Consider the following 25,822-nt stretch of genomic DNA (forward strand, 5'->3'; position numbering starts at 1 on the left):
CAGCATATTTGAAATACTTGGCAATGCCAACAACCAATAGTTCTGCTTTTGCTTTGCTGGTATTTCAATCAAATACGCGATGCTCTCTCTTAGTCTATGCTTTTCAGGTTGTCGCTCTCTTTGGACGGACTGCTGCGCTCTCTTCGACTGCGCTGCTTATCGTTCGGTCTCACTCTACTATCGCCGAACCCGAGCGCAGTGGCCGACGTCATTTGCTTTCGTGCTCTTGTAACGAACAGTCGGACACGGCAAAGCCGAAACAGAAACAGAAACCGAAAACGAACCGAAGCGAGCCGAACACACTCAGTTGGTAAAAGATTTTCATAAATTCGCGCCCTAAAGACATTCAAAAACAGCTACAAACGCGACACGTTAGTGCAATCAAGTTTGGTGCGGAGATCGGAATTGTTGTTATCGGGCGACAAACTTACGTTGTGGAACTTTTTTCCCTCTGGATTTCAACACAGTGCAGTGTCAGTGAAAAGGGTCAGAAGCGTGAATGAGCCACACAATTTAAGCTTAAATCGAAATCATAACAAAAAGAATAATAAATAAATCTCTGGAAAAAAAGTGCTGAATTCGAGTGTTTGTAGGCCGATAATTGGGACGCTGAACTCAAATTAATTACTCGGCAATAATTTTCTGAAAAATCACAAGAATAATAAACAAGCGATCGAACATAACTAACAAAAGACGCAAACCAAAGCGAAGACGTGTGACATAGTTTTAAAAAAAGAAGAAAAAAGAAGAAAAAACAGTTCGGACGAATTGAGAATATTTCGAAGCGATTATCATACAACTTTCGAGTGTCAAACAGTTAAGAACGCTACCAAAATGGTGTCGAGTCGAGCCCTAAATAAACTCCTGATGTCTGCAGCATTATTGATCGCTGGCTGCTCCCTGGGTAAGTCCGATCAATCTACATATAACATATAGCATTAACGAAAAGTGCAGCGGAAATCTGTTGCAATTGGGGACGGCGAAATGACTTATGTAAGTGAAGTGGGCATAATCTAATCTCAGTGATTATTTGGGACCCTTTGAACCGACATAATCGCCATACATCAGATTCCGATTGGAATGCGTTTTTTTTTTTCGAGCATCTGAATCTAAATAAAAATGATTGTGCGCTTCTCCGACTGAGTTGCTGTCGCTGGAATGTAGAATGTGAAATGTGTAGCACCATTTTTGACCTACATATGTTGAGTTATGTATGTCCACTATTAAGCATACAACACGCATGCCCCGAACACATTGAACTTTGAGCATAGTACAGACAAAAAATCTCTCTTGATTCCAGAGGATTAGACAGTTTTTTTTTCTAAAAATAGCCCCATGACAATCCTGAGTTGTTATTAAAAAAAATTTAAATGTCTCATCATCATCTGCAAATTTAGAAACCCCATTGAGTCATCTAACAAAATTTAGTTGCAATGAAGGTGAATGAAATGATTCACATTTTGGTTAAACCGCATGCAATATTTAAAACTCTGAAGACGGATTGATTCATCAGTGGTCATTAATTAAAATTCTAAGACACACACGAAATGTGAAATTTGTCACAAGTATTCAGGCATTCTTTTGATGGATTCGTTGTGAATAGGAAATGACATTCGAGCGTGTTGGCATCAATTAACATTAAGCGAGTTCCGCGTCTAAAGGTTAATCTTTCCTTGAGCTATTGCTCAATCAGCTCATACATATATATGCCATGAGTACCCACTGACATTAATGCTACCTGTTTGGGTGAGTACTCAAACGATTCGATTCGAGTTGAGTTGAGTCTCTGGCGCGCTTTTCAAAACAGTAAAAATCCATAATTTATTGGCGAAAGCTGTCACATTAATGCAATTATTTATCACGATCAATAGACAGAGTGCAGCTTGCAGAAATGGTATAAAACGATACGAAGCGAACACTCCCTCATTCGTGTTTTGCTGGCTGGCACTCATTCAATAGGAAGTGAGTATGCCAATTTTGAATGAATGGAAAATGCCGCAACAACAGCGGAGGATGAGAAGGGGGGCCAAGCTCAAGGCAGGGTGAGCAATTCATTCGCATATCGGTTACGCTGTTAATTATTCCATAGGTGCCTAATAGACAACAACAACAACAACAATGGTTAACAACAACAGTGTCTACATAAAGGAAGTGAGCAACTAGGCGGAAAACACAAACAACTTGGGACCAGGTAGCTGCAGACACTTCTTGGCCAGGGATCGAGTGCGAATCGCGACAGCTTCTTGGTTTCGGTTTCGATTTAGGTTTCGGTTTGAGGGAAGCGTGAGAATGTGTGTTTTTTATTTTGCACACATCTGAACGCTAGGGGCGCCAGTCAGCGCATCCTTCTGCCTGCGTTCAATAAGCATTTCCTTTAACCCTTTTACGTTGGCCATAAACAATGCGATTGCAATCTCAGATAATGGCATTAAGAGAGCGGTGCACATCGTTCCTTTCTCAAATTCGAAATGGCCATCAATTTTTCACATTTTGGTATTATAATATAATACTATGTTCGTCTGCTCATTTTTTTCTCCCTCTTCGAGCTGACATGGGTAAATAAGCCAAATGATCTGACCTTATCGCATTGCTCTTGTTTGTCTGTCTACCTTTTGCTTCGCCTTGTTGGATCTTCCCTCTTTCGCATTAAATTTCACAACCGCGAATCCGAGAAATGAGAACTGAGTACAGAGGATAGACACAGCACACAACACACACAAAGCGATCCTCTTCTCTTTCGAGGTTGGGTCTCTTCTTAGTCTTTTGCATAATTCTGTGGTATTTGCATACGCATTTATTTTGGAATCTCTGACTCATCACAGATACATAGATCTCAGTTCCTCCTTGTTGTTGTTTTTGTTGGAATTCTTGCGACTGCAGATACGAGTTTTACTGCAGTCGCTTCATGTAAGCCGCCCGATTCATGACTATTCTCCCTCTCTTTTTCGCTTTCGCTGTTTACTGACTGCATGGCTGCATGCTACACATGGGGGCTTTGTGGTGTGGGGCAAGAACGGGCGGCAAAGCGAGTTAAACAAACTCGTAACCAATTCTCAACAATTAAAGAATCAATTTACTTAACTGAGCTGGCGAATTGTCGTTGCTGCTGTTGCTGCTGCTGTTGCAGTTGATTCCCTCCTGCTGCTTGCTGTTGTTGCTTCTGCGGTGCGGGTGCCACCGCTTTGAAGCGGGGTTTGAGAGGAGGGAAGATAGACAGTGACTCGATTGCGGTCTCGGAGTGTGCGCACTCAAGTGGGGCAGCAGTCAAAGGCGGGTATTATTATTTGAGCATCTGTTGTTATGGTGACTCCCATGTGCAACCCAAAAAGACTAAACGAGTATTCATTCCGTCTGTACATAAGACACAATTCGAGTACTCACTCCTCACTCTCTCTCTTTCTTTCTTACATTGTATATAAATTGTGCCACATTAAAACATAAAAATTAATCGTTTCGATCACAATGATAATGAAGAGCTGCTCAAGCTGTCGTTGCTGATGATGATTCAGCTGCCACAGAAGCCAACAGAGTACAATGACTGGAAATCAATCTATAAACAAAATGATATTATAAAAGAGTTTAACTGCGCCCATTGACAACTATTTGCCATCGATTTGACTCTGACTCTGACTTCCCATTGTTGAAGGCAATCAATTCGAAATTTGACACCCTTTTCTCTTTTGTTTATACATTTAATTTAATCAAGCAACATTTACAAGCCTTTTATCAATGAAATCTCTACAAGCGGGCATAGTAAGAAAATAAACAGAATTGAATGTGTGTTAACTTTCGTTAAGTGATTTGTAAAACATAAATAAATACAGAAATTACTTACACTCTTTTATTTGATTCAAATTGATTGGCAGAGAATATATTTCCAGGAATTTGAAATTGTTTTGGACTTTTATGAATTTCTGAAATTTAAATAAAAACTGAAATAATCTATAGTACATTTTATATGACGAATATTGATTCACTTTTGAGATTTCGCCTGAAATTCTTCAAATATGTGAATAAGGTCATTACAAACAATACATTTTGAAATATAATGCATCGGTTCTATAAGATTTGTTTCAAACATAATTTGAAAATGAACTTTGAAGAATTCTGGAAAACTATTGATTAAATACTTATCTGAAAGCAAAAATCATTTCTATAAAAATGTTTTCGTAAGGTGTTGTAAAGAATTTACAGAAAAAGAAAACAATACTGAAATAAAATAATTAGAAGCAATTTGTAATAATGGAACTTTTTCGATTGGTTAGTTTTCCTTAAATGGCTGTCGAGACTTTTAAATTTCTCTCTTGTTGTTTAATTGATTTGAGTAACACACAAAATTCCCTTGGCCTTAACTCAATGGCAATTCGATATCGGTCTCCATTGATGGGTCTTCGCACTCTACAATTATGTATAACTATTACGCACACACTCGAACACACACACACACACACACACACATACATAAAATATAGTCGCACTTGAAAGGGAATGGACGTAGCATAGTAATAAATTACATAGAGGAGAATAGAGCGAACGAAAAAGAAATGAAATAAAACATAAAGAACTACACAGAGTTGGCTGCCTTTTGCGCCAAATAGTTGGCGGTGCTGGATAAGGAGTGCCGCATATTAATTACATGCCACACAGCCACTTGAATGGAACACGAGCCCTGAGCCAAGCCAACCCAAAGCCAAGCCAAGCCCTGCCCCAATCCCAATTCCAATTCAAAACCCAAACTGAATGCAGAGCGTTTTAATATGCAGTCGACGTAGTCGCTTTGCTTGGACTGTGCTCCAAGATTCGGTCATTGCTAGTGCTCTCTACTTGCGCCTATTTGTTGCTCTCTACTTGCGCCTATTTGTTGCTCTCTACTTGCGCCTATTTGTTGACCTATTGGATTTTTGTGGATACAACATATGCTATATATGTTATGTATATACAACTTGTAGCTTTTGGCTATGTGCCCGCATCGCGCCACTTGCCGCTAGTTGCGACTTGCGACTCTCTCGAAACTCGCGACTCGCGTCTTGCGTCTCTTATAAGTGCCGACACGTGCACTTTGTTGAAACGGGAAACGTTGTCCATGGCTCCCCGATACCCATTCCCATACCCATTGCCACTCTCAACTCCCTTCGATTTTAAGGCGATGGCTGGCGCTGATCATAAAGCTGACGGGGCACGCACTGTGTGGCAGGCAGCAGAGGCAGAGGCAAGTAAGTGAAATCAATGTTCTGTCTGAACTTCTATATTTGGTTAGTGTAAGTGCATATGCATGTCGATATGTTATTTATGTGTCGTTTCGTACTTTCATTTCAATTACAAAACGAACTCGAATTCGAATTCGTGTTTGCATTTGAATTTGAATTGCGCTGGCCACTTGATCACATTTGTGGCCCGCTTCGTTTCAATTGAATGTCGATTAAAGACCCTTCTTCGAAATTCATTTTGTAACTACGAGTATAAATTATATATTTAAGTACTGCGTTTTGCATTTTGCAGCGCACAGCTTGCCATAATAGCCAGACAAAATGTTTAAGGCAAACATCTGCCATTCGATTGGCAATCCAATTGCCAATTCAATCCCCCTTGACGGGGCACAGGACACGCGGCCTTTCAACTCTAATTGAATGCGAATATTCTCTTTTGGGCTGTGCATCTGTGTGGGTTTTTGTCAATGGAAGGCTGCTGCACATCTGCCTGGATCGATGCGTAGGTAGACCTGGTTTTATAGCCATGGTTGATGTGTTGTTGTCCCTCGGGCTGTAACCTGATCGCTTTCACAGAACCAGAATGCCATTATCATTATCCGCTTCGTTTCATGTCTCTATCTGCCACCACGCCACACACAAACAGCATAATTTTCGGCTCGTATAACGCACAGTCAGTCAGTCAGTCCGTTTGTCAGTCAGTCAGTCATTCAGTCTGCCTGCCAGTTGGCCAGACAGGGCAAACCTGGACCTCAAGTCAGGGTCAGTCACGTAGGGGCTAACTCGAAACGAAAACCTGAAAACACAGACGAAACAACGAGTCAGACAGACAGACAGACAGGAGATCAAAGATCAGAGCCACATCGGAGCACTTTTAGGCTGCACTCGCGGCTTATCAGGTAGTAAAAATGCTGCACTTGGATGATTCCAATGACTGGCAACTCTAAACTGGCAGACTACAGGCGGGTCCCAGCGGACTCAGAACTCAGAACTCAGTGGTCATCGTCATCTACTGTCTGGGGTCAGCTTCGGGGGTTATTAGCTGAAATTTTCAGAATCATTGTGCTTATGATAAATTGATGTTGGCCTAATTCTGAGTACCAATTAAAACAGGAAAGCAACAACAATAACATCTATGTAGTAGATGAGCAACAATTGTGTTATCTTAAGCATTGAAAACATGACAAAGAAGCGTAGAAATCTTTCCCATGAGAATCCACTTTTTTGTGGAGCATTACATTACAAATCCAATAGGAAAATTCGAATATCAACTAATACTCTTTGGAATTATTTGGCCTTATAGCAGGATTTGATTAGCACTCGATTACACAGTGGAATGTGGAGCGATATCATGTCCAATAATTCAGTTTAAACAGTATTTTTTTACGGACACTTAATATCGTGGGAAACACGTGTTTTTTGTGTTCGGCATTTTGTTTATTTTTCTTCTCAGTTTTTTTTTTTGTGTTTTTTTGCTTGTTATTATTAAACAGTTTACCTTCAAAATTTCAACACTTGGTCGAAGTGTAAACACAATTTTCGGTTCTTCTCGCTTCATTGAAAGAATGCAAAATAAAATGCAAAGAAGAAGAAGACGATCCCTCAGCTGCTTCTACTTATCCCATATATCTTCTGTTGTCGTCCACATCCTGGTTCATTGGCTTTTTTTCTGGGAAGCACAATTGCTTTTGTTGTTGCTCTTGCTGTTACTTCTTCTGCAGTTTTATGTGCCAAGTTTTACGACAAAGAGATGTCGATGGGGTTAATGCGTTCGTTACTTTGGTGGTTGTGGCATCCGTATCCGGGTGAGTTGAGCATTTGTCCAAAAGGAATGCATCTTTCCCATTTCATTTCATTAGCATTCTTTCGAAACACATTTTGGATAATGTTGCGGTTTAGCTTCGTCTTCTTTTTCTTTTACAAAGTTGAAGAAATTTTTAAGAGATGACAAGTTCAATCACCCTATATCCTATAGCTGCTGAAGTTGAAGTCTCTTGACACCCTGCTGCTTTCGTTAAGTTATTATTTGCAGTTTATTTTCTTCTGCTGCAAAGTTAAAGCAATTGCTAAGAGATGCCAAGTTCAATCACCCACATGCTGAATATATTCGATAGCTGCTGAAATTGTAGTTGCTTGATACCCTGCTAATCTCTGCATAGGGTACTTTCGTTAAGTTACGCATCAGCTGTGTAATTTCGTTAAGTAAGAGAGTTGCGTTCATTAAACGAAAACAATTATGCTAACAGTGGTACTAGGCCTAATTGAATTGTACTATTTGAAAGTGGTCAGCTATTAATTTTAAGCATGTATGTGGGTATCTTGGTAGTCGGGCATGCTCGTGTTGGCATTTGGTGAACTCTTTGTTATTGTGCGAGTGTCCGAACTTTGTGTCTAGTTAGAATTTCAGCACGCAACGCTGCACAGCAAACGCGACAACACTAACAAAAGTGGCCATAATGAAGAGAGTGTGTCAGTGTGCAGACCGAAGTATGTGCGTATGTGTGAGTGGTAAAGAATAACACAATAAAACGCATAGCCATAACAACAACAAGAGCAGCCAGCAGCAACGGCGGCAACGCGACAACAATAACAATAAACACAAGCAGTAGCGGCAGCGACGCGACGCTAGAAATGGCAGCAGTGAAACACACAAATGTAAATTTAAACTTTTTTCACAATCGTCCGATCGTCTGTCTGCTGTCTGCTGTCTCTGTCGCTCTCCCTCTCACACTCCTGCAGACACTTTGTCTGCGCAATGCGGCGCGAGGGTGTGATATGCTCGTGTCTGTGTACGCGTGTGTGTGTGTGCAGTGCAGTTGTCAGTTGATGAAAATGGACATTGTTGTGAAATGTTTTTTCGATTTTGTGTCCACTGTCGACACCACTAAAACAAAGTAGCGCAGAGTGACGCCGCTGCTGGCGTCGCTGACGTCGCTGGCAGCAGCACGGCTACTGCGGGCCATGGCACCAAATGTTTGGCCGCATTCAGCGCCTCTCTCCCCGTCTCGCTCCCACCCACAACATGTACATAGCATACGCATGCACATGTGGGTGCGGCGATCGGCCGAGCGACACGGACTTGGGGTTGGGGTCTGTTTTCTGTTTTCTCTTTCCATTCGCTTATTTTAATTTCTCGTCTCTCATTTCTCATTTGCCCCGTGCACCCAATTTTTATGTGACCCCATTTCCCTGAAATGTTTTCATACGACTTTGACAAAATGTATTCACGCAAGCATATGTATGTGTGTATGTGAACGTGTCTGTGTGTATGTGTGTTTATGTAGGAGAAATGAAGGAAACGAAATGAATATTTGGAATTATGAAAAGCAGGGAAAAACATGCGAATTGCCTTAACCCAACAATGCAGCTGGTGTTCCCTGTCTGTCTGCCAAGCGTCCCCCTTAATTGCATCCGTATCCGTTTGTTGTATCTCTATCTAAAGTAGGAGGATATGAATATGAGCTGCAAACTGTTTGAGTAAACATGAATAAAACTCACTCACTGATGAGCTGCCCTAATGCATTGCCAAAACAAAACACATACGAGTATAGTATAGTATAGAATTTATATCGTACATCACGTCGTCGCTTCGGTTTTCGATTTCAATTTAATGCAGTGTAGAAGAACGCGATTAGCCGGCAGGAAATGTGGGTCATCAATATGCCACGCCCACGCCCATGCCCACAAAAAACAAACGCACCCACATTCACACCAGGCGCTAAACATAATGGGCTTTTTTTTATGGTCCCTTTGTTTTACCATAGCAATCAATGTTTTTATGCACTGCTCAGATCAAAAGGTCTCGTAAAACCCCAGATAATGATGATCAGATCGTAAAATGATTTAAAATTCAAGGTGGCCACTATTACATAATTTTGTATTTGTTATTCCCAATGAGTCCCCAATTAAAATATTTTAATTTCTCTGCTTGCAGTGTTTTCCTATCCATCGGGCACCGAGGACAACGAGGGCATGTTGAACGATGATGATTACTATGATGAACCATCGAATGTTCCCAGTCCACAGACGAAACCCGCCAAGGATATTGCACCACAGCAAAACATTAGTGTGACTGTCACCGGCATTCTGGGCGAGGATGTTGTGCTAAAGTGCGATACTAAGATCGGAAAAGGTTTGTAGGCATAACTTATTTAATTTAAATATTCAAATTCATTCTAATTGTTCGTATTCTTTTGTTAAATAGATACCGTCATCAACTGGTACAGAGGAGAGAAAATTATTTCGACTGGAACCAATCTGGTGCAGCCCAACTTCAGCCTGAACCCAAGCAATTTCGATCTGACCATTCTGAACTCAAGTCCCCAAAGTGCCGGTGATTATTACTGCACACGTTATCCCAGTGGATCGCACACATTCATCAAGCTCGTCCTGAACGAACACTCGCTGGACATAATTACGCCGGAGAGCTCGAAGTCATCTCAGAGCAGCATACATGGACTTGCAGCGACGCTAATGTGGTCTTTGTCTGCGGTATTCGTGGCAGCTCTGCAGCAGTATAAACATTAGATTTATTGGTAGCTTAGTATTACGCAGCGATTTTTAAAATGTCCCCTGGATGTGCTTAGATATATATATTATACTGAAATTGCATTTCTCTCTCCCGATACTGTCTCCAAAAGCTAAATAAGCTGCTTAAGTCTTGTTAATCGTGAATTTCCCCTTTTGTAAAGACAAACGATTTTATTTATTAAAAAAAAACCAAAGTATAAACAGACGACTTTTATTTCAACGTGTTTTCCAATTGGATTTGGTGCAATTTAATGTTGCTAAAAAGTATAGCATACTTTTGGGGTCTTTTAAAATGCAGCAAACTGTTGCCCTGAAAAGTAGGCAACACTTTTTAACTCTGTTGGAGAAATTAAAATAATTTCGGATTTAGAAACTGCTGGAAATTTGATATATCCGAATATCAAGTACACTAAAAAATCAAAATAAATGTATTAATGAATTTTGCTTTATTTATTTATCGGTATGTATATATTCTTAAAGTCGCATTAATTAAAAGGTAAATGAAAAAATTACAATATTTGTTTAAGACACTGGCTTTAAATATGTATGTATGCAAGTCGTATGTTAACAGGTCGGCTCTCGAAATTAGGTTTTGCAATTGCAAAATTCATATGGAACATTTTTAGACACAATTTTTTGCGTTGATTACTGCAATTGGCACATTTATGTTTTATCTTTTATCTTTCAGTTGTTGTTGTTTACGTTTTTATCATTATCATTAGCGTTTTCGATTTCGATTTCATTTTTAATATTTATATTATGATTCTTAAATAAAATATAAGTATACAAAATATATTCTTATATTGATGCTTTTTGATTGTATGTAAGTATATAATATATTCCGTATTCCATCTGATCGTATGTATATATATATGTATGTATATATTTATATGGCCAATGGCTAATTTCAGGTATTGTAGCAAAACAAATTTCAATCGAAGCCAAACAAATAAGCGACTCTCTATCCTTCTCTTTTTTTCATAGATACTCGTTATGCTTAGATAGTATGTGTAATATGTATGTAACATATGTTTGTGTGTATATGAATAAGTACTTGGTAACACGCCGTTTGTTCAATATCTCCCTTAATCAATAAGTATCCTTCTTCTCATAATCAATTCCCATCAAGAATATCGTTATCCTCGTCGTCGTCATAATCATCGTAAAAAATAGTCGTACATATGTATGTGTTTTAAGGTACATATGTCTAAGCTTTGGTCTAGTTATCGTAATATATTTCCAGTGATTCACGTAATTCGATTATATTTTGTTTTCATTATTATTATTATTATGATTATTATTAAATAAAAAGTGTTTGCGTATGTCTCTCTCAGACCATTTCAGTAGATGATCCTCATTTACCTCGTATCTTTTTATTTACACTCCTATCTGTATCTGTATCTGTTTGTGTGTATCCGATTCTGTATCTGTTCAGGTAAGGAGGAAGTCTCTCTTGTACATACAAACAAATAAATATTATATGCTAGGTTTTGGGCGGTTTTCAACCAATCGTCGCAGTTATCTTTCCATCTTTAACTCCATCTTTAACTTTATCTAAACTAAGCTATATATTAATTCGCCGCTCTTGATCTCTCTTGCTAACTATTGATCTTGTTTTACATTTATGTGTGATTCTAGTTGCTTGTTGGCACAAATGTTTCAATTGGATTTGCTTATGCGTGATTGATTTTAGTTTCGACATTACATTTACATTTACATTAACATTAACATCAACATTAACATTGACCCCTTTCAGGCGCATTAGCATTTTTTGCATTCGCATTTGCATGTGTGTATAATTAGAATACTTGGGTATTTTGCATTGGCATTCTTATCGATATAAGCTGCTATTGCCTAGGTGACCATTTGAACCAGGTGCGCAGTGCTGTTGCTCCTGGTCCACTCCGTTGCCTTACGCCCTTAGAGTCGTAACAAAGCTATGCTGCCTGCGCTCATGATCAGAGCTGGGACTAAGCTGAATGTACACGCTGCATTCTTCTTTTCCTCACTATCGCCACCGCCGATGCCAAATCCAGCACGCACCAGATCCTCTGGCGGTGTTTCAACACTCGAATCTGCAAGGTAAATAAGTAAATATCTTCCACTGATGAAATGAAGAGCGTTTTACCCTCTGGGTCCTTGATGACGACGTCGTGATTGGGTGCAAAGTTCGACCAGCCGACGGTGTTCTTCGTCTTGACACGCACATGCCACAGTCCTGGCGTCAGTTCCATCTCGTGGGTAATCTTCCAGATGCCGCTCTCCTTGTCGTGGTTGTGATGCTGCGTCTTAATCATTGAGACGGTGCTCCAGTGAATAGACTGCACAAGAGAAGCAAATGAATGACTTGAACCCGATTTCTCTTCCCTCTTTGCTTACCTTTGACAACTTGTAGTCGAGCACAGCTTCAGAGAGCGGTTGCAAACTGCGAACCAACCAATGCATCGTCACCTTGTTGCCCTCGATGGTGCTGTTCTCAAACTGCGGCGTCTCAGGTGCATAGCTCAGCTGAACACGCACCTCGTTGGAGCCAATGGAGTTCTCCACATGGCACAGATACTCACCCAGATCGCTGTCATCGGTATTCTTCACAATCAACGTGGTGCGATTGTGCTGCTTGTGCAGCGAATTCTTGATGGAATACTTATCGGACAGCGAGAGTGTTTTGCCATCCTTGATGAAGAAACTGATCGCAATAGGATTGGCACGATAGTCACAATAGATCTCCGCACTGCCGCCCTCCTGGGTGTTCACATGGTGTCGGTGTGTGGACACCTTGGGACTATACTGGACGTCAACGTTGATCATGCCATGTGGTGGATCGTTGCTGCCATCGTCACCAAGACACTGATAAACGCCGGCGTCCTCTTCGTCCACATTGTCCAGCACAATGACACCACTGGCCGGATCCCCAGCGGAGGTCAGTCGTTGGCCCTAGAGAGAGTAGAGTATAAGGAAATATAGTATGACAAAGATGAAGGTGAAAAAAAAACAGAAACATACATTCAAGGACCACTTGATGTCCGTCTTGGTGGGCAGAAACGTTTGGCAGACAAGCCTGTGGTGGTCGCCCTGCTTGAACGTCTGCGAGCGATCCGTAACATCGCGATCGTCGCAAAGGATCGACAGCCGAGCGGCCACCGTCAGCGTTGTGTGTTGCCTCACATTCTGCGGCAGGATCGCACAGTAGTAATCGCCGCCATCCTCGGGCGTCACACCCGCCAGACGCAACGAATTGTTACGCAGTGCTTCGAAGCGATTGTTGATCGCATTCGGTCCATTCGAGACTATTTGATCCTTCTTGTACCACAGCGCCACGTTTGTGACTAGAAATTTAAATACAAGTTTGAATTTAGCAGTTAAGTTTAGTTAAGTTTTCTTTCACTACTTACTGTCAAAGTTTCGGGCATCACAATTGAGAATCACATCATCTCCGGGCTTGGCTTTAACAAAGATCTCCTCCTGCTCGAAGTATGGCGGTGCATTGACTTCCTCAACGGCTACCAGAGGTGCCTCTGTTCCAGAGTCTTCTGCGTCGTAATCAAAGTTATCATCATTCCTGTAGTCGTCATAGGCCACATCTTCAATTGGTGACGCACCACAAAAGTCTAAAACAACATTGAGATAGAAAGAGTTGGGTTAGAGATGAGTCATGCGAAAAAGGAACAACATGTTTGCTGTACTTGTTGTTTACATGGTCGATGGAGCTCTTAACTGGAACTGATAAAAATCACACCCCATCACCATTTAATGGGGAGCGTTGGCGTTGGCGTTGGCGTTGGCAAGTTTGTCATACGATCTGCACTCTCAAGTAATTGCTTCAACAGCTAGGAAATTGAATCGCAAAGCGGATGTGAAAAGGCAAAAGACAATCGAACCCTTTTCAAGGAAATTATAAATATGTGCACGAGTAACTCAGCGGAAAATAGTCAGCCTTTAATCTATTACAATTTGTAAATGAAGATAGCATTTGATGAGGTCAGCAGAGATATAAAAGATATTTACTCTACTCTGTATGAATAATATTTAGAGCAAGAATCGGCAGAGCTTAGAAAATGCTTCCGAAAACAATAACAAATAGATGATTTAGCAAACAAACAAATTGCAAGTAGAAGAAGTTGCAAAGATGATTAACACTGCAAAATAATTGGCACACAATCTTTGAAATATTCAGGAGATATATCTATGTAAACAAAAACAGTGACAATATGATGACTAAGTCTTCATACAAATGAGATGCAAGAAACTCTATGAGTAACTCTTGTAGTGAGCAGCCAGGAAAAGCAAGAAATGGCAAAGTAATAAATATGAATGAATAATATTTAAATTTAAAAAGCATCTACGAATAATTAACATCATCGACAAGCACAATCTTCTGGATGAGAAACATTCCTTAATAGGAAAACATTTCAAGATCAGGAAACATGCACTCACGTTAGACCATAAAAACTACATCATTATGAACACGAAATTTGTATGAAGAAGTATGCAAATTTAAGCATTTTCACTTTAGATGTTAATCAGAATTTATCTCGACCAACAAATGTTCCATAAATGTAAAATAATTAGATCTTATCTCAATGAGGTAGATTTCAATCTGATGTGATGTCGCGACAACTCTTCAAAACTTAGCCTCGTTTACAGCGATAAGTTATCAGCAATTTGGCAATTTCTAGATAATTTTCTGAAACGAATCATGTGGAACAAAGTGTGGAACAGCTTCTTAGATACAGTTCGAAATGACATTATAGAGAGAACACGGGCTGTAATTATGATTTTTAATTGTAGGCAACCGAAATGGGATGCAACCTTAAAAGAAACGAGTTTTGTGTTGTCAGTTTAGGGTGATGGAATCTTAATTAGCATCGATAAAGGCGTTGGCCCATGGCGACAAACGAAAAGCGACAAACAATAAACTATAAACCATAAATAAGAAACAACAAGCAAACAAACGACAACCGTATCAAGGTAATGTTGTCTTTTCGTATTACATGCACGTAATCAAAAGGCGGCGCTCGTTATATGTAAATCTAATGACTAATTTATCACTGCGAATCACAAATCACAAATCACCTTTACCCATTACCCATTAGACATTGGACATTAAAAAAATCGAAATTCGAAAATCCAATAACAATTTGCATGCCATATACGCATAGAGAACTAACGGCAATTCCAATCTCACGACTCAATGCCCACACGTTAAAGCCAAACAAATTGAGTGACTCACTTACTCTTGCGCTAACGTCATCAAAATCAAAATCAAACAACTATATGCTCGGGATTATGGCTGCTCTTAAGTATTTTTTGAGCTGGCAAAAGAGTTACGCAAGTCAGCATCATCATCATCATTAAGGCTTCGTTATCAAGCGTCGATAAAAGCGTTTACCTTAAAGACTTTGCAATCAAACAGCCAAGACGACAGCTATCTTATCCAATCCGCGGTCATATCCGCACTCAGACAGAACAGCAAGAAGCGCCTTTTATGGCACACAACTTGAACAAGACAAAACAAAAATGTATGGCGACTGAAAATGAAACTGCTTTTTGTTGTTAGCTTTGCGCAGTTGGTGGCCATTGAAGAGCATCCAAGAGCATCGATACATCGAGATAGAGACTGAGACAGAGACAGAGACCGAGACCTTCACCGACATCATTGAAACACCAAATGTGCAATCTTGGTCAGCCGCAGCCACAGTCGCTGTATTTGGTGAGTCAAGGCCAAAAGGCGCCCCAGTGGCAGTCGCAGCCCCCATCCCCTCAGCTTCCAGTGGCACTCGCAGTCGCATTCGCAGTCGCAGTCTGGTAAGTGGGTCAGCTCAAGGGGCGCCCCAGGGCCTTCGACAGCCACATGCGTCAGCTGCCCCTCGGTAACACTCCATTTTCGCATTGTCCTTGGATCGATGTCTGGGGGGTTGCGACACACAAACACACAAACACACAAACACACACACACACACACACACACAGCCACTCAACAACAACAGCAGGAGTCTATGATACCATATGGATGGATGGTAGAACACACTTTTTGCAAGGCAGCTTCAGCTTCAGCTTCAGCTTTAGCTCCCACTTGCATTTGTTACTGTGTGTAACAATGGCGTCAGGACGACGCGGCGCCATTGCCGTTATCCTTGCACCCCCAAAGTGGATTTCTCTCTCACTCTCTCTCCATCTTCGTAACATCCGAACATCCTACGTTAGCTGTAATGGCTTTGGCTGTTGATGGCACGCATTGGGACTAGACCGGCGACATCCTGCGACTGCGACTTCGACTGGGAATGGGAATAGGAATGGGAATGGGAATGGGAATGGGAATGGCGTCAGCACGAAGAGAAGAATTCCGAATTTGTCATCTCTTATTGCTCTTGAATTCCTCAAACAAAATTAACTGTGCCAAGGGATGCCATGCAATTCGTTATGCCATCGCACAAATAAATTTATCAAACGTCAACTTGACTCAATGGCTCCAATAAGTTGAAGCAAGTGCATAAATTCAATTGGAACTCTTAAGTAGTTCAAGTAAATTCGGATAGCTTTGATTACTTTTATGGTCATAGAGTACTTTTACATATTTGTGCGTCATTATTTTGAAGTACCATTTGTTATTTTAATGATTTTTATACTGTTTTAGAGTGGCAAAGACAAGTGCCAAATTTGTTATAGAAATTCATCTAAAAATTGTATTTTAAAAACTGACAATTAAAATTAAAGTTCACTAACGTGAATTTTCCATATTATGAGCACTTCAAATCTTTCAAATATTAAACGAAATACTTTTTAAATTCCAGCCAAAATATGATCTATTAGTTATTTTCATTATGTTTATTTTTAGTCTGATAAATCGTGTGTTTCCGCATGCTTTGATGAAGAACGAGATTTGGTATTGCAAAAAATGTTTTAATTATAGATCCAGTATAAATCATTAGCTTTTGCGAAAAAGGCAATTAATAATAATTATAGACTTTAAGATTAACTACGCCCATGCTTGGGAGTGTGCTCGCAAAATTCTTGGCGTGTTTTTCAAACTAACATATCATTATTTATGACGAAACGAAGTTTGATTAGAAACTTTGGTTTAAGGTGTATTTATAACCTTAATAAAGTGTCAGTTATTTCTTAAGAAACTATTTAAAATATGCACATTTTTACAAAATTCTCAAATATTAAAACAAACTAAATAAGTTTCATTTTTGAATTATAAAAAAAATCAATATTTTTAGCGAAATTGAACGATGTTTATTATTAGAAATTTTTAAGTTGAATGAATTTTTAATTTTTATGACATATTACTTAATAACGCACCTATTTGAATAGAAGTATTTTGTATATTTCATTTTGTAATGAATTAAATCTTTATTAATTGATTCCAGGAAGATGTTTGACATTGAATTTAAATTTGAGTATATGAATAAGTATTATAAGGTGTTAGCTACGAATTTAAACATAAATGAAATATAAGTTTGTGAAAATCATTATCAGATATTAAAGGAAGAAATGATATATCATTTTAGAGTTGGGTTACATATTCTTTAATTTATCGCACAGTCCATAAAATAATCAGATACTAAAATGAACGATATTGAAATGTAATTTATTTGTACAAATCCGGCATCTTAAACTAAATAATCTTAAGCGTGGGATATTAAAGGTATCTCAGATAGACTTACAACGTTTTCATTGTATCAATGAATGCAATGCAACAACTTTGGTCTTGGACATTGATTGTCGGGGAATTGTAATATCAGTAAGGTCAGCATGGGAGGCGTCGCTTTTGGCAGATAAGGAGATATAGTACTACAGAGAGACCGCGAGACCGCATTGATTGTTCCATTCAATTCAAGATTCAGTTCAAGATGATTGCTAATGGCACGTACTAAATATACAAGTGCGTGTTGTTAATACTGTTGTTGCTACTTTACTATCGTCACGAATGATGCGCCCACCTCTCACTCTCTCTTCACAATCAGACTGCATTGCAATCGATGTTTTATTTCGTGTCCTACATACATATAAGAATGTTTTGGGGAATAAATACAGACAGAGAAGGAGAGAGATACCGTCGAGTTATTGGGTCAACTCGTAAACAAATAAAATGCCATGTCTGCTGTCTCAATGGAATATACTCGTCTTCGTTTCGTTTTCGTTTCGCTTCGTATAAATAAATATTAAAGTCTGGCTATAGCCAATTTTGGTTGTGGATCTGTCCCAAACAAAACAAAACACAAATCCGCAACCGAAAAAATGGAATTTGCTATCGGATGGGGGGATGAAACTTGGGCCATTAAAGCTTTCATGTCGGGGGTCATAAAAGTGCCACAGATAGCGTCTAGCGCCTAATGTTAATGGACAGCACAACAACTGACCAACCAAATGGTCTCAGACAGACGGCATAAATTTTCAACAGCGACTAGGCACATAATTCGATTCCATGAAATTTGCATAACGTCACAAATAAAAACAACTGCGAAAGTCGAAAATTGAATTGAAATCAATTGCTTCGGTTCGCTTGACTTTGCATTGAATGAGCTTCCGCACACACACACACACACACACACACACACACACACACACACACACACACACACACACACACACACACACACACACACATACCTAGACAACTACAGACCCGTGACAGAGAACTTTTGCGCACGGATCAACGAGGGCGTGCCTTTGATCCACGCAATTTGATGGATCAAATTATCCCCCCTACCATCCATCAACCATATGATTTATTCTCCGATTTTTCGGACAGCATTTCCATCAAAATCAATTCCAACAAACAAAATAAAAAAAAAAATGTGCAGGGCACGGCAAGTGAATGCGTAATTTGAGATCTTTTCAAATACGTAAAGTTTCATACAATTCGAAACATTCTTGAACTTATGCGAAATATCATTTTAGGGGAGCAGCTAATGCCTTTGGAACACAATTTTAGGAATTCTTATGCATTCGATAAGAAAACGAAACTAAAAGCTTGCCGTGATACATGAGCTTGAAAAAAAACTCGAGACTTGGGTTTGGCTTTTGATTTCTTATGTTATCGGCGGACCCCAAGGAGATAATTCTGTGAATTTTCCCAATTTTTAACAAATTGTTTGCAAGAATTTAAAATTATCAAATATTAAAGATTAAATAGAAATTTTACTGTATAATTCCGTCTTTAATTGGACAATTAAGTGTAAAGTGTTTTAAGTTGTCGATAAACCTTAAGCAAAGTAGGAAAGAAGGAATTTTCTCAATTTTTTAATAAATTGTTATGAAGAATTTGAAAAGTCTAACATGTACAATATTAATTATAAATGTATTTGAATTGTGCCTAAAAAAAATGATCGAAAATGTTATCAGTACTTTCTTTAATCTAACAACTAATTCAGAAAACTAGAACAATAAGAAATTTATTATAACAACTCTTTAAGAAATTTGCTAAAATATTATTAGAGATTCTTTCACAAAAATGGAAATTCATTTGCAGAAATTTCAAAATGCGAATACTTAAAAATTCCTTTAATTTAACAATTAAGTGTAGAGTTAAGCAAAGTTAAGTTCCTTAAGTTAAGCAAAAGTCAAAAGTCTTCAGAGATTTTACCCCAATTCTTTATAAAATTAAAATTTGTAAAATTTGAAGTATGAATTTAAAATTGAAAAACCAATTTGATAAAATTTTGTATTTTTTTTTTGGTAATTTAACAAATTTTAAGAGATTTGCAGAAATTAATGTATAAAATTATATAATATATTAATTATATATATATACATATATTAATTAGAAGTTCTACGAAGTATTTCCACATTTGCCTAAACTTTGTCAGCATTTTCTCTAATTTAACAATTAAGTAAAGAGTAATAACCTTCGATCAAATTCAAGTATTAAAATATTGAGAATTTCTGAGAATTCTGAATATTTCTTGAACTAAAGTGCAAACAGATGATTGAATGACTTGACTTTTCTATATGTCGCAATTGTGAATTAACAAACATAATTCACACAGCTGCTGATTGTATCAACATCCGTCAAATTCGTTCAAATTTTTGATGCAACGAAAATATTTCCAAATATTCAAAAAAAGAACATGGAAAATATGCTTTGAACTTGTTCTATTTTGATGTATTTATTTACTTCTTTCCTTGCCGACATTTTTGGCAGAGTTTTTAGCCAACTATATGTATGCTATGGACGGATGGATGGTCTGGATCTGTATACATTGTCTAATGGTCAGATTTCGACATTTGCCATGCTGTCATGCCTTATCGCATGGCTAAAATTGGAAAAGCGCACAATTAATTAAAAAACAAAACATTTCGTGTTCATTCATGGCAAGGGTAAACTCTGCAGCAGCAAATTGGAAACTAGATGAAAACACACACACACGAGATCAGAGGTCGAAGAGGGGAGCAAAGAGGAGAGAAGAGGAGGAGGCTTCGCACTGGCTGCGTGTCTGGCATGAGCAAATATCTAGCTAGCATAATAACAACAACAAGAACAACAACAACAACATCAGACTGCCATTCTTTGCACAACAACTTCAAATATTTACTCTTCCCATTGGATGTGACTTGGATTGGATTGGAGTGGAGAGTGAAGAGTGGAGAGTAGCGGAGAGCAGTAGAAGTGGAGACACATGGCCTCACAGCCTCAGCCTTTACAATGTGTTCTGTTTACCGTTATCTGCTATAGCATTTGCGCCATAATTCGAAACGCGTATGAAATTTAACTTTCCAGAATAGATAAGCGACGCGTTCGTTCTGAGACGATAAGATATGCTGACTGCCTGGGTCCAAGGGGTTTAACTTCTGCTGCTGCTTCTGCTGCTTTGGCGGTGGCAATAAACGTAACCCACGTGGTACTTAGATACCGCCGAGTACGAGCAAGTATGTGACACACATGAGTATGTGTGTGTATGTGTGTGTGTGTGTTGGTTGGTTGGTAAGCTAAACACACACACAACACACATCAGTGTGGCAGAGACTGACTGATATGTGGGCTTGCTCATGCCTATTAATATGGCACAAATGCCACATTGGTAATTCATAATTTTGACGCTTACGTAAAGCAAACTGCGATTATGAATTGTTTTGATTATTTCGTTTACTACGATTTCGTCGCTCGAGCGGTTAAATGAACTTTAATTCAGAGGTACTCATTGAACAATCAATTACAAACCAATTGACTTGCCGTTATAATAAATTGCTCAAATTCCTCAATTGTTGTTCAAACATCGCGCTCTCTCGTGCTCTCTTTTATTTATTAACAAATTTTCGTTTTTTGTTTTTCAAATTTCACCAATTTTGTTTGCTATCAAAGTGTAGACCTTGCTCCGTATTTGATTGTTACTCATCAGAAGCGCAAAATTATATTATTGACGATGATAATACAGTTTTTTGTTTATTTTTCCAGTTTGTTCTATTAATTGATAAATTTAATCAGAATTGCTGTTGCGTATACGCAATAAATTGATTCAACTTTATTTTTTTTTTTGCCTACACTTTGATGGGCGTCAGTCCCAAGAGGGTTTTCACTAATCGAAATTGAAGCTTAAAGTGCCAATTAAAATTATCGCATTCCTCTATCATCATCTGGCAGCTGTGAAACCCTTTTTCGAAGTATAGAGTAAAACTTACCGCTATTAAATAGTCCAATTAACAGACAAATGAGTAACATCCACGTCGCAGCTCTCATTGTTTTCTGTCTCTCTCTCTCTCTCTGTCTCTTTTGGGTTTGTTATCCGTTATTTTGGTGTTGTTGTTGATGGCACGCACTTTGTGTATTTGTTTTACGTATCGGAGGTGGATCGTTAACTGTAATTAATATGTTTTGTTGCAAGCCGATTTCATTAATTTGCCACTAAATTGCTACAACCAATTGCAAAACCCCAATTGGGAGCCGCAAAGCCACCGAAATTTCAATTTGTTTTTTTTTTATTTTAATAATTATTAAATTTTTGTTTTTTTTTTGTGTTTTTGTTAATCGCGTCACGTTCGGCGGAAACACAACAAAATTGGCCGAAAAGTAAAATCAAAGAAAAGCGCACGCATAATTCATTTATTGAATTCGAAATGAGACAAAAACAAAAACGAAAACGACATCAAATAACATAAAATCGCAGCTGTGCGATAGAAATCACAGCTTCCAGCATACAGTGGACACATTTTTCGCTGATTGGCAGCTAAATGGTAAACATGGCTAATAGTTGTTGCTATTTGCTGCGAGTTATGCAAGTCAGAGCCACTCTCGTATTCAGTTGTATCTCAATGATATTATGATCTCAGTGCGAAAATTGCAATTTGTTGTTGGTCGCTAAATTACCCCGTTACCCGCTCTTCGGTCAGCCAGCCTCCTCCCCCCTTCTATCTATCACTATTTCTCTCAATGCCACAGAGCGTTTGGCCGCCTGCCTGTAAAGTGGGTCGTGTCGGGTCGATGTGGTTAGTGCAAGCAAGGGGGGAGGGAGTAGCTACCCAGGGAGGTAAGTAGAGGGGGAGGGGGGGAGAGGGTGTGCCAAGTTGAAAAGCATGCAAATATGTATGCATATAAATAAATTAATGTGCAAATGCGAAAACTGAAAAACGAAAAACAGCAACTACTAAAAAAAAAAAAGGAAACACACCGAACCGCAAATACTCTGCATCCGCATACAATGCAAATTGGCAGTGAAAGGGTATGCAAAGCATGTGAAACAATTTGAAAGATACATTCTCATGTTTACACTCAGCACATAGAGCTCTATGCATATTATGTATACGTAGCGTGTGTCTCGGTGTTTGTTCTTTGAATGTTGCTCATAAAAACACTGCATTTGCAATGTGTGTGTGTGTGTTTTTGAGTTGTTGCAACGAACGAACGAATGCTGAATATTCATTTGTATATTGACACACATCGGGGCACTCGCATTTGCCCGCTGTGTCCTAATGAATACACTCATTTCGCACTCTCCACAAAAATGCGCGCAAATAAAGCGTTAACTTGGCTCAGTAAATATATTCATTATAATCTAAATTACGTACAAACTACTATTTGCCCTAAGCAAGTCTACAACAAGTGTATGCCATAATGAAAGCTCACAGTTATCGCTAGCAAGTAGGCGACTTTATTTTTCAAATACATTTATCAATAGGCAGCGCAAGTTACAAACGTTACTTTAAACGACTTTGCTTCTAACGAGGGCAGCTACAAGCATTTCTTTGGTTAACTTAAATTGTTTGGAAATAAATTTATCATTATTTACTATACAAATATTTCATTTATATTTACGAATTTATAGGAAATTCCCATAGGTGCAAGAAAATGATTTCATTATCAGCTGAATACACACGCACATATTGTCAAGAGAATTGTGAAAAAATGACTAATGGCAATTTGAAGAATTGCTGAAAATAAGGCCAACAAGTTTTGAGATGTACGTCGAATTTGCATAACATAAAATAGTGTATTTTATTACTTGACTTGCGTTTAAGCAGCATTGTTGCAAGTTTAAAATGACGTCATCTTGAAAATAAAACAGAAATACTTGAAGCGACCCTCTTGCTACGACAGTCGTTCGTCTTCGTCTTCGTTTACATCTTCGTTTTCTTCTTCTTCGTATTCGTCTTGGGGTCGCAGCAATCACTGCTGCTTTACTTGCTTACTTTGCTTACTTGGTTGCCTGTCTCCTGCTCTATCTCTATCTCTGTCTCCGTCTCTGTCGCCCGCGCTGTCGTCGCCGTTTCGGTCTTGGTCTTGTCTCCTCTTGTTTTTTTGGTCTTTTTGGCGTTTGTTTATTTACATTGCGCTCGAAGTTTACACACACTAGCGCAATCAGAATGCAGCCAAGGGCTGTGTGTGTGTGTGTGTGTGTGTGGGGCAGCTGCAGCTGCGCTCAGTTTGCTATTACAGCGATCTTTGCTATTGGGAATTGAAATCGGAATGCTTTACTTTGCTGGCCAGAATACGCCTCGCAATTGAATTGAAAACTTTTCGTTTCGTTTTTTTTTTTACTGTAAATAATACAATTCGCTTTTGTATGTTTCTTTTGGCCCCAACTCCTGCTAAACGAAACTGTGCCTGCGTTGTGTCCATCTGTGACAGCTTCTGCTGCCATTCCCGTTTCCTTTTTGGCAGTCAACTTTCCGCTCAATCATTTCGCTTTCGTTTTCGTTCGCTGTGCATTTTGGGAAGAGAGCCGGCTGCAGCGACAGCAGCAACAGCAGCGACAGCGACTGCGACAACAACAACAGACAACTGTCGACAGTGGAGAGTTGAGAGAACAGTGTGATGGGGGTATTCGGGTATTTTACATATTTCAGCACAGAGTGTATTAGGGGTATTCGTGTGTTTTACATATTGCACATATATATTTATAGAATGCGCTACAAATGCATTTGCATTTTTTGTTGTTGTTTTTTAGCTTGTGCTGCTGCTATTGCTGTTGTTTTTGTTTCTAATTGCGATTGAGGCGATTGCCAAAATGCATTTGGGGTCTATAATTTGAGTTGGCTATTCGTAAATTGCCTTTGCTAGTGGCGAGATTTTTGTTCAAATGAATCACACGAGACTCGAAGCAAAGACTCTACTACTCTGTGTGTTTGTCTGTGTGTGTGTGAATGAACTGGAGGCAGGCTTTGGGGCAGTTGCACCCGCCGTGGTTGCCGTTGTTGTTGTTGGGCTGCCAGGTAAAGAATGGATAAATGTGAAGTGCCTGTGCCATTTACACGGGGCAACATTAAGAGGAATAAACAGGTTTTGCGTTGCTCCGAGATGCGAACGATGTGCGACGTGCGAGAAACGGAGAAGGAGGAGGAGGAAGATGGAGGAGACTCGCAACTCGCAACAACAAATATTCGGCTGAAGCGTTACAAAAGGCAACCACAACAACTCTCTGGCAGCAGCAGCAGCGGCAGCAGCAGCGACGACATATTGTGCGAGCACTTTTGATTTACGAGCAGGTAAAGTTAAAGCCAAAGGCAACCGAACTAGAAGTTGCTGCTCTTCCCACTTCCAGCGCGCTCACTGTTGTAACACTTGCACTTGCAACGCTTTCGCTCAAATTCAATTTCGTCGTGTCCAATTTGTTGTGGAGCCCTTCCAAAAAAAATTCATTTGTTTTAGATACAAATGTATATTTTTTTCCAAAAAGCTTCAGCGATAGATAAATTTAATTGTATATGTGTATTGAATGTGTGTGTGTGTGCACAAAACAAATTGAAGTTTTCAAGTGCTTAATGGCCGTATTGATAGGAGTATTTTGTTGTATTTGTATTTTGAATTTGTTTGGTGCGCTGCGCGCTCGTTTCGTACCCGACACGATGCTTTTCAAACGAGAACTGAAAGTAAGTGTAGCGCGTGCTTGGATGCCAAATGGGAGCCAAAAGCGCGCCGCAACGAAATGGAATGGAATGGAACACCAAACGGCTCTCACCATATTGCTGCTGCTGCTGCTGCTGTTGCTGTCTTTGCTGTTGCAGGTAAACAATTTGTGTCGCTCACTTCTTTCCGCGTTGCTCTTGTGGCGCCAAATTTTATCTGACCGAGAGAGAGAGAGAGGCAATCATATGGAGTATGAGTCGGAAAGATGCTCGCAATGTCACTGTCAATTGCTCTGTTGGTTTCGCTGATGCCGAAGCCCTACACTCAATAAATACCCTTCGCAAACAAAGTGGGGAGTTTTCGTTAAATTAAAAGGGTACAAATATAAAATGCTGTTTAAAATTAAAAACGAAAATTTAATACAATTCTGTTATTCTATAAATAAATGCATCAAATAAAAAAAAACAAGCAGAGATTAAAATTTTACTTTTTACCTAAAGACTTAGGTGATGTATGGCATAACTTCACATAACAATGCTAAGAATTCTGCAGCACGAATATGCTAATGATTAATCTCTCTGATGATAACGTTTGTGAGTGTTTCTTGATAATCTTTTTAGCAGGAATTTTTTTGCTTCAGCTGACTGGTCAACGTTTTAGTTTTCGCGTTTATTTTCATGAACCACAGTGATCTAATCAAATGTTGATAAATTTCAGGAAGTTTTCTTATCTGATATGATGCAGACAAGCTGACTAACTTGATTAAATAGCAAACAGTATTCATAATTTATTATTGACT

General features: G+C 39.0%; 2 protein-coding genes across 3 annotated transcripts; one reads left to right on the plus strand and one right to left on the minus strand.

Moving 5' to 3' along the window:
• The first annotated feature begins 233 nt into the window (after positions 1 to 233).
• Positions 234 to 9,938, plus strand: LOC133845263 (uncharacterized). Its single transcript, XM_062279662.1, has 3 exons — positions 234 to 904; positions 9,142 to 9,339; positions 9,412 to 9,938. The coding sequence occupies exons 1-3, from the start codon at positions 835 to 837 to the stop codon at positions 9,732 to 9,734; spliced, it is 591 nt and encodes a 196-aa protein (XP_062135646.1). The 5' UTR covers positions 234 to 834; the 3' UTR covers positions 9,735 to 9,938.
• Positions 9,939 to 10,166: 228 nt separating this feature from the next.
• Positions 10,167 to 25,074, minus strand: LOC133841123 (hemicentin-2). 2 transcript variants are annotated; one of them, XM_062273421.1, is made up of 7 exons: positions 25,015 to 25,074; positions 21,363 to 21,539; positions 13,130 to 13,345; positions 12,741 to 13,063; positions 12,117 to 12,671; positions 11,866 to 12,058; positions 10,167 to 11,812 (listed from the first exon to the last, which is right to left on the minus strand). In XM_062273421.1, exons 2-7 carry the CDS (start codon positions 21,418 to 21,420, stop codon positions 11,658 to 11,660), a joined length of 1,500 nt encoding a protein of 499 aa, XP_062129405.1. In that variant the 5' UTR covers positions 21,421 to 21,539; positions 25,015 to 25,074; the 3' UTR covers positions 10,167 to 11,657. The 2 variants fall into 2 exon arrangements, with proteins under 2 accessions (XP_062129405.1, XP_062129404.1); XM_062273420.1 differs by lacking the exon at positions 25,015 to 25,074 and having other exon boundaries at positions 21,363 to 21,553.
• Positions 25,075 to 25,822: the final 748 nt, after the last annotated feature.

The sequence above is a fragment of the Drosophila sulfurigaster genome, chromosome 3, assembly GCF_023558435.1.
Source record: "Drosophila sulfurigaster albostrigata strain 15112-1811.04 chromosome 3, ASM2355843v2, whole genome shotgun sequence".
Lineage (NCBI taxonomy): Eukaryota > Metazoa > Arthropoda > Insecta > Diptera > Drosophilidae > Drosophila > Drosophila sulfurigaster.

Bases quoted from the DNA above. Each gene is read 5' to 3' on its own strand.
- LOC133845263 (XM_062279662.1), top strand. From the start codon at position 835: ATGGTGTCGAGTCGAGCCCTAAATAAACTCCTGATGTCTGCAGCATTA. The intron at 905-9,141 runs GTAAGTCCGATC...CTCTGCTTGCAG, and splicing joins GATCGCTGGCTGCTCCCTGG to TGTTTTCCTATCCATCGGGC. The intron at 9,340-9,411 runs GTTTGTAGGCAT...TTTGTTAAATAG, and splicing joins CGATACTAAGATCGGAAAAG to ATACCGTCATCAACTGGTAC.
- LOC133841123 (XM_062273421.1), bottom strand. From the start codon at position 21,420: ATGAGAGCTGCGACGTGGATGTTACTCATTTGTCTGTTAATTGGACTA. The intron at 13,346-21,362 runs GTAAGTTTTACT...ATGTTGTTTTAG, and splicing joins AATTGGACTATTTAATAGCG to ACTTTTGTGGTGCGTCACCA. The intron at 11,813-11,865 runs GTAAAACGCTCT...TTTACCTTGCAG, and splicing joins CGTCATCAAGGACCCAGAGG to ATTCGAGTGTTGAAACACCG.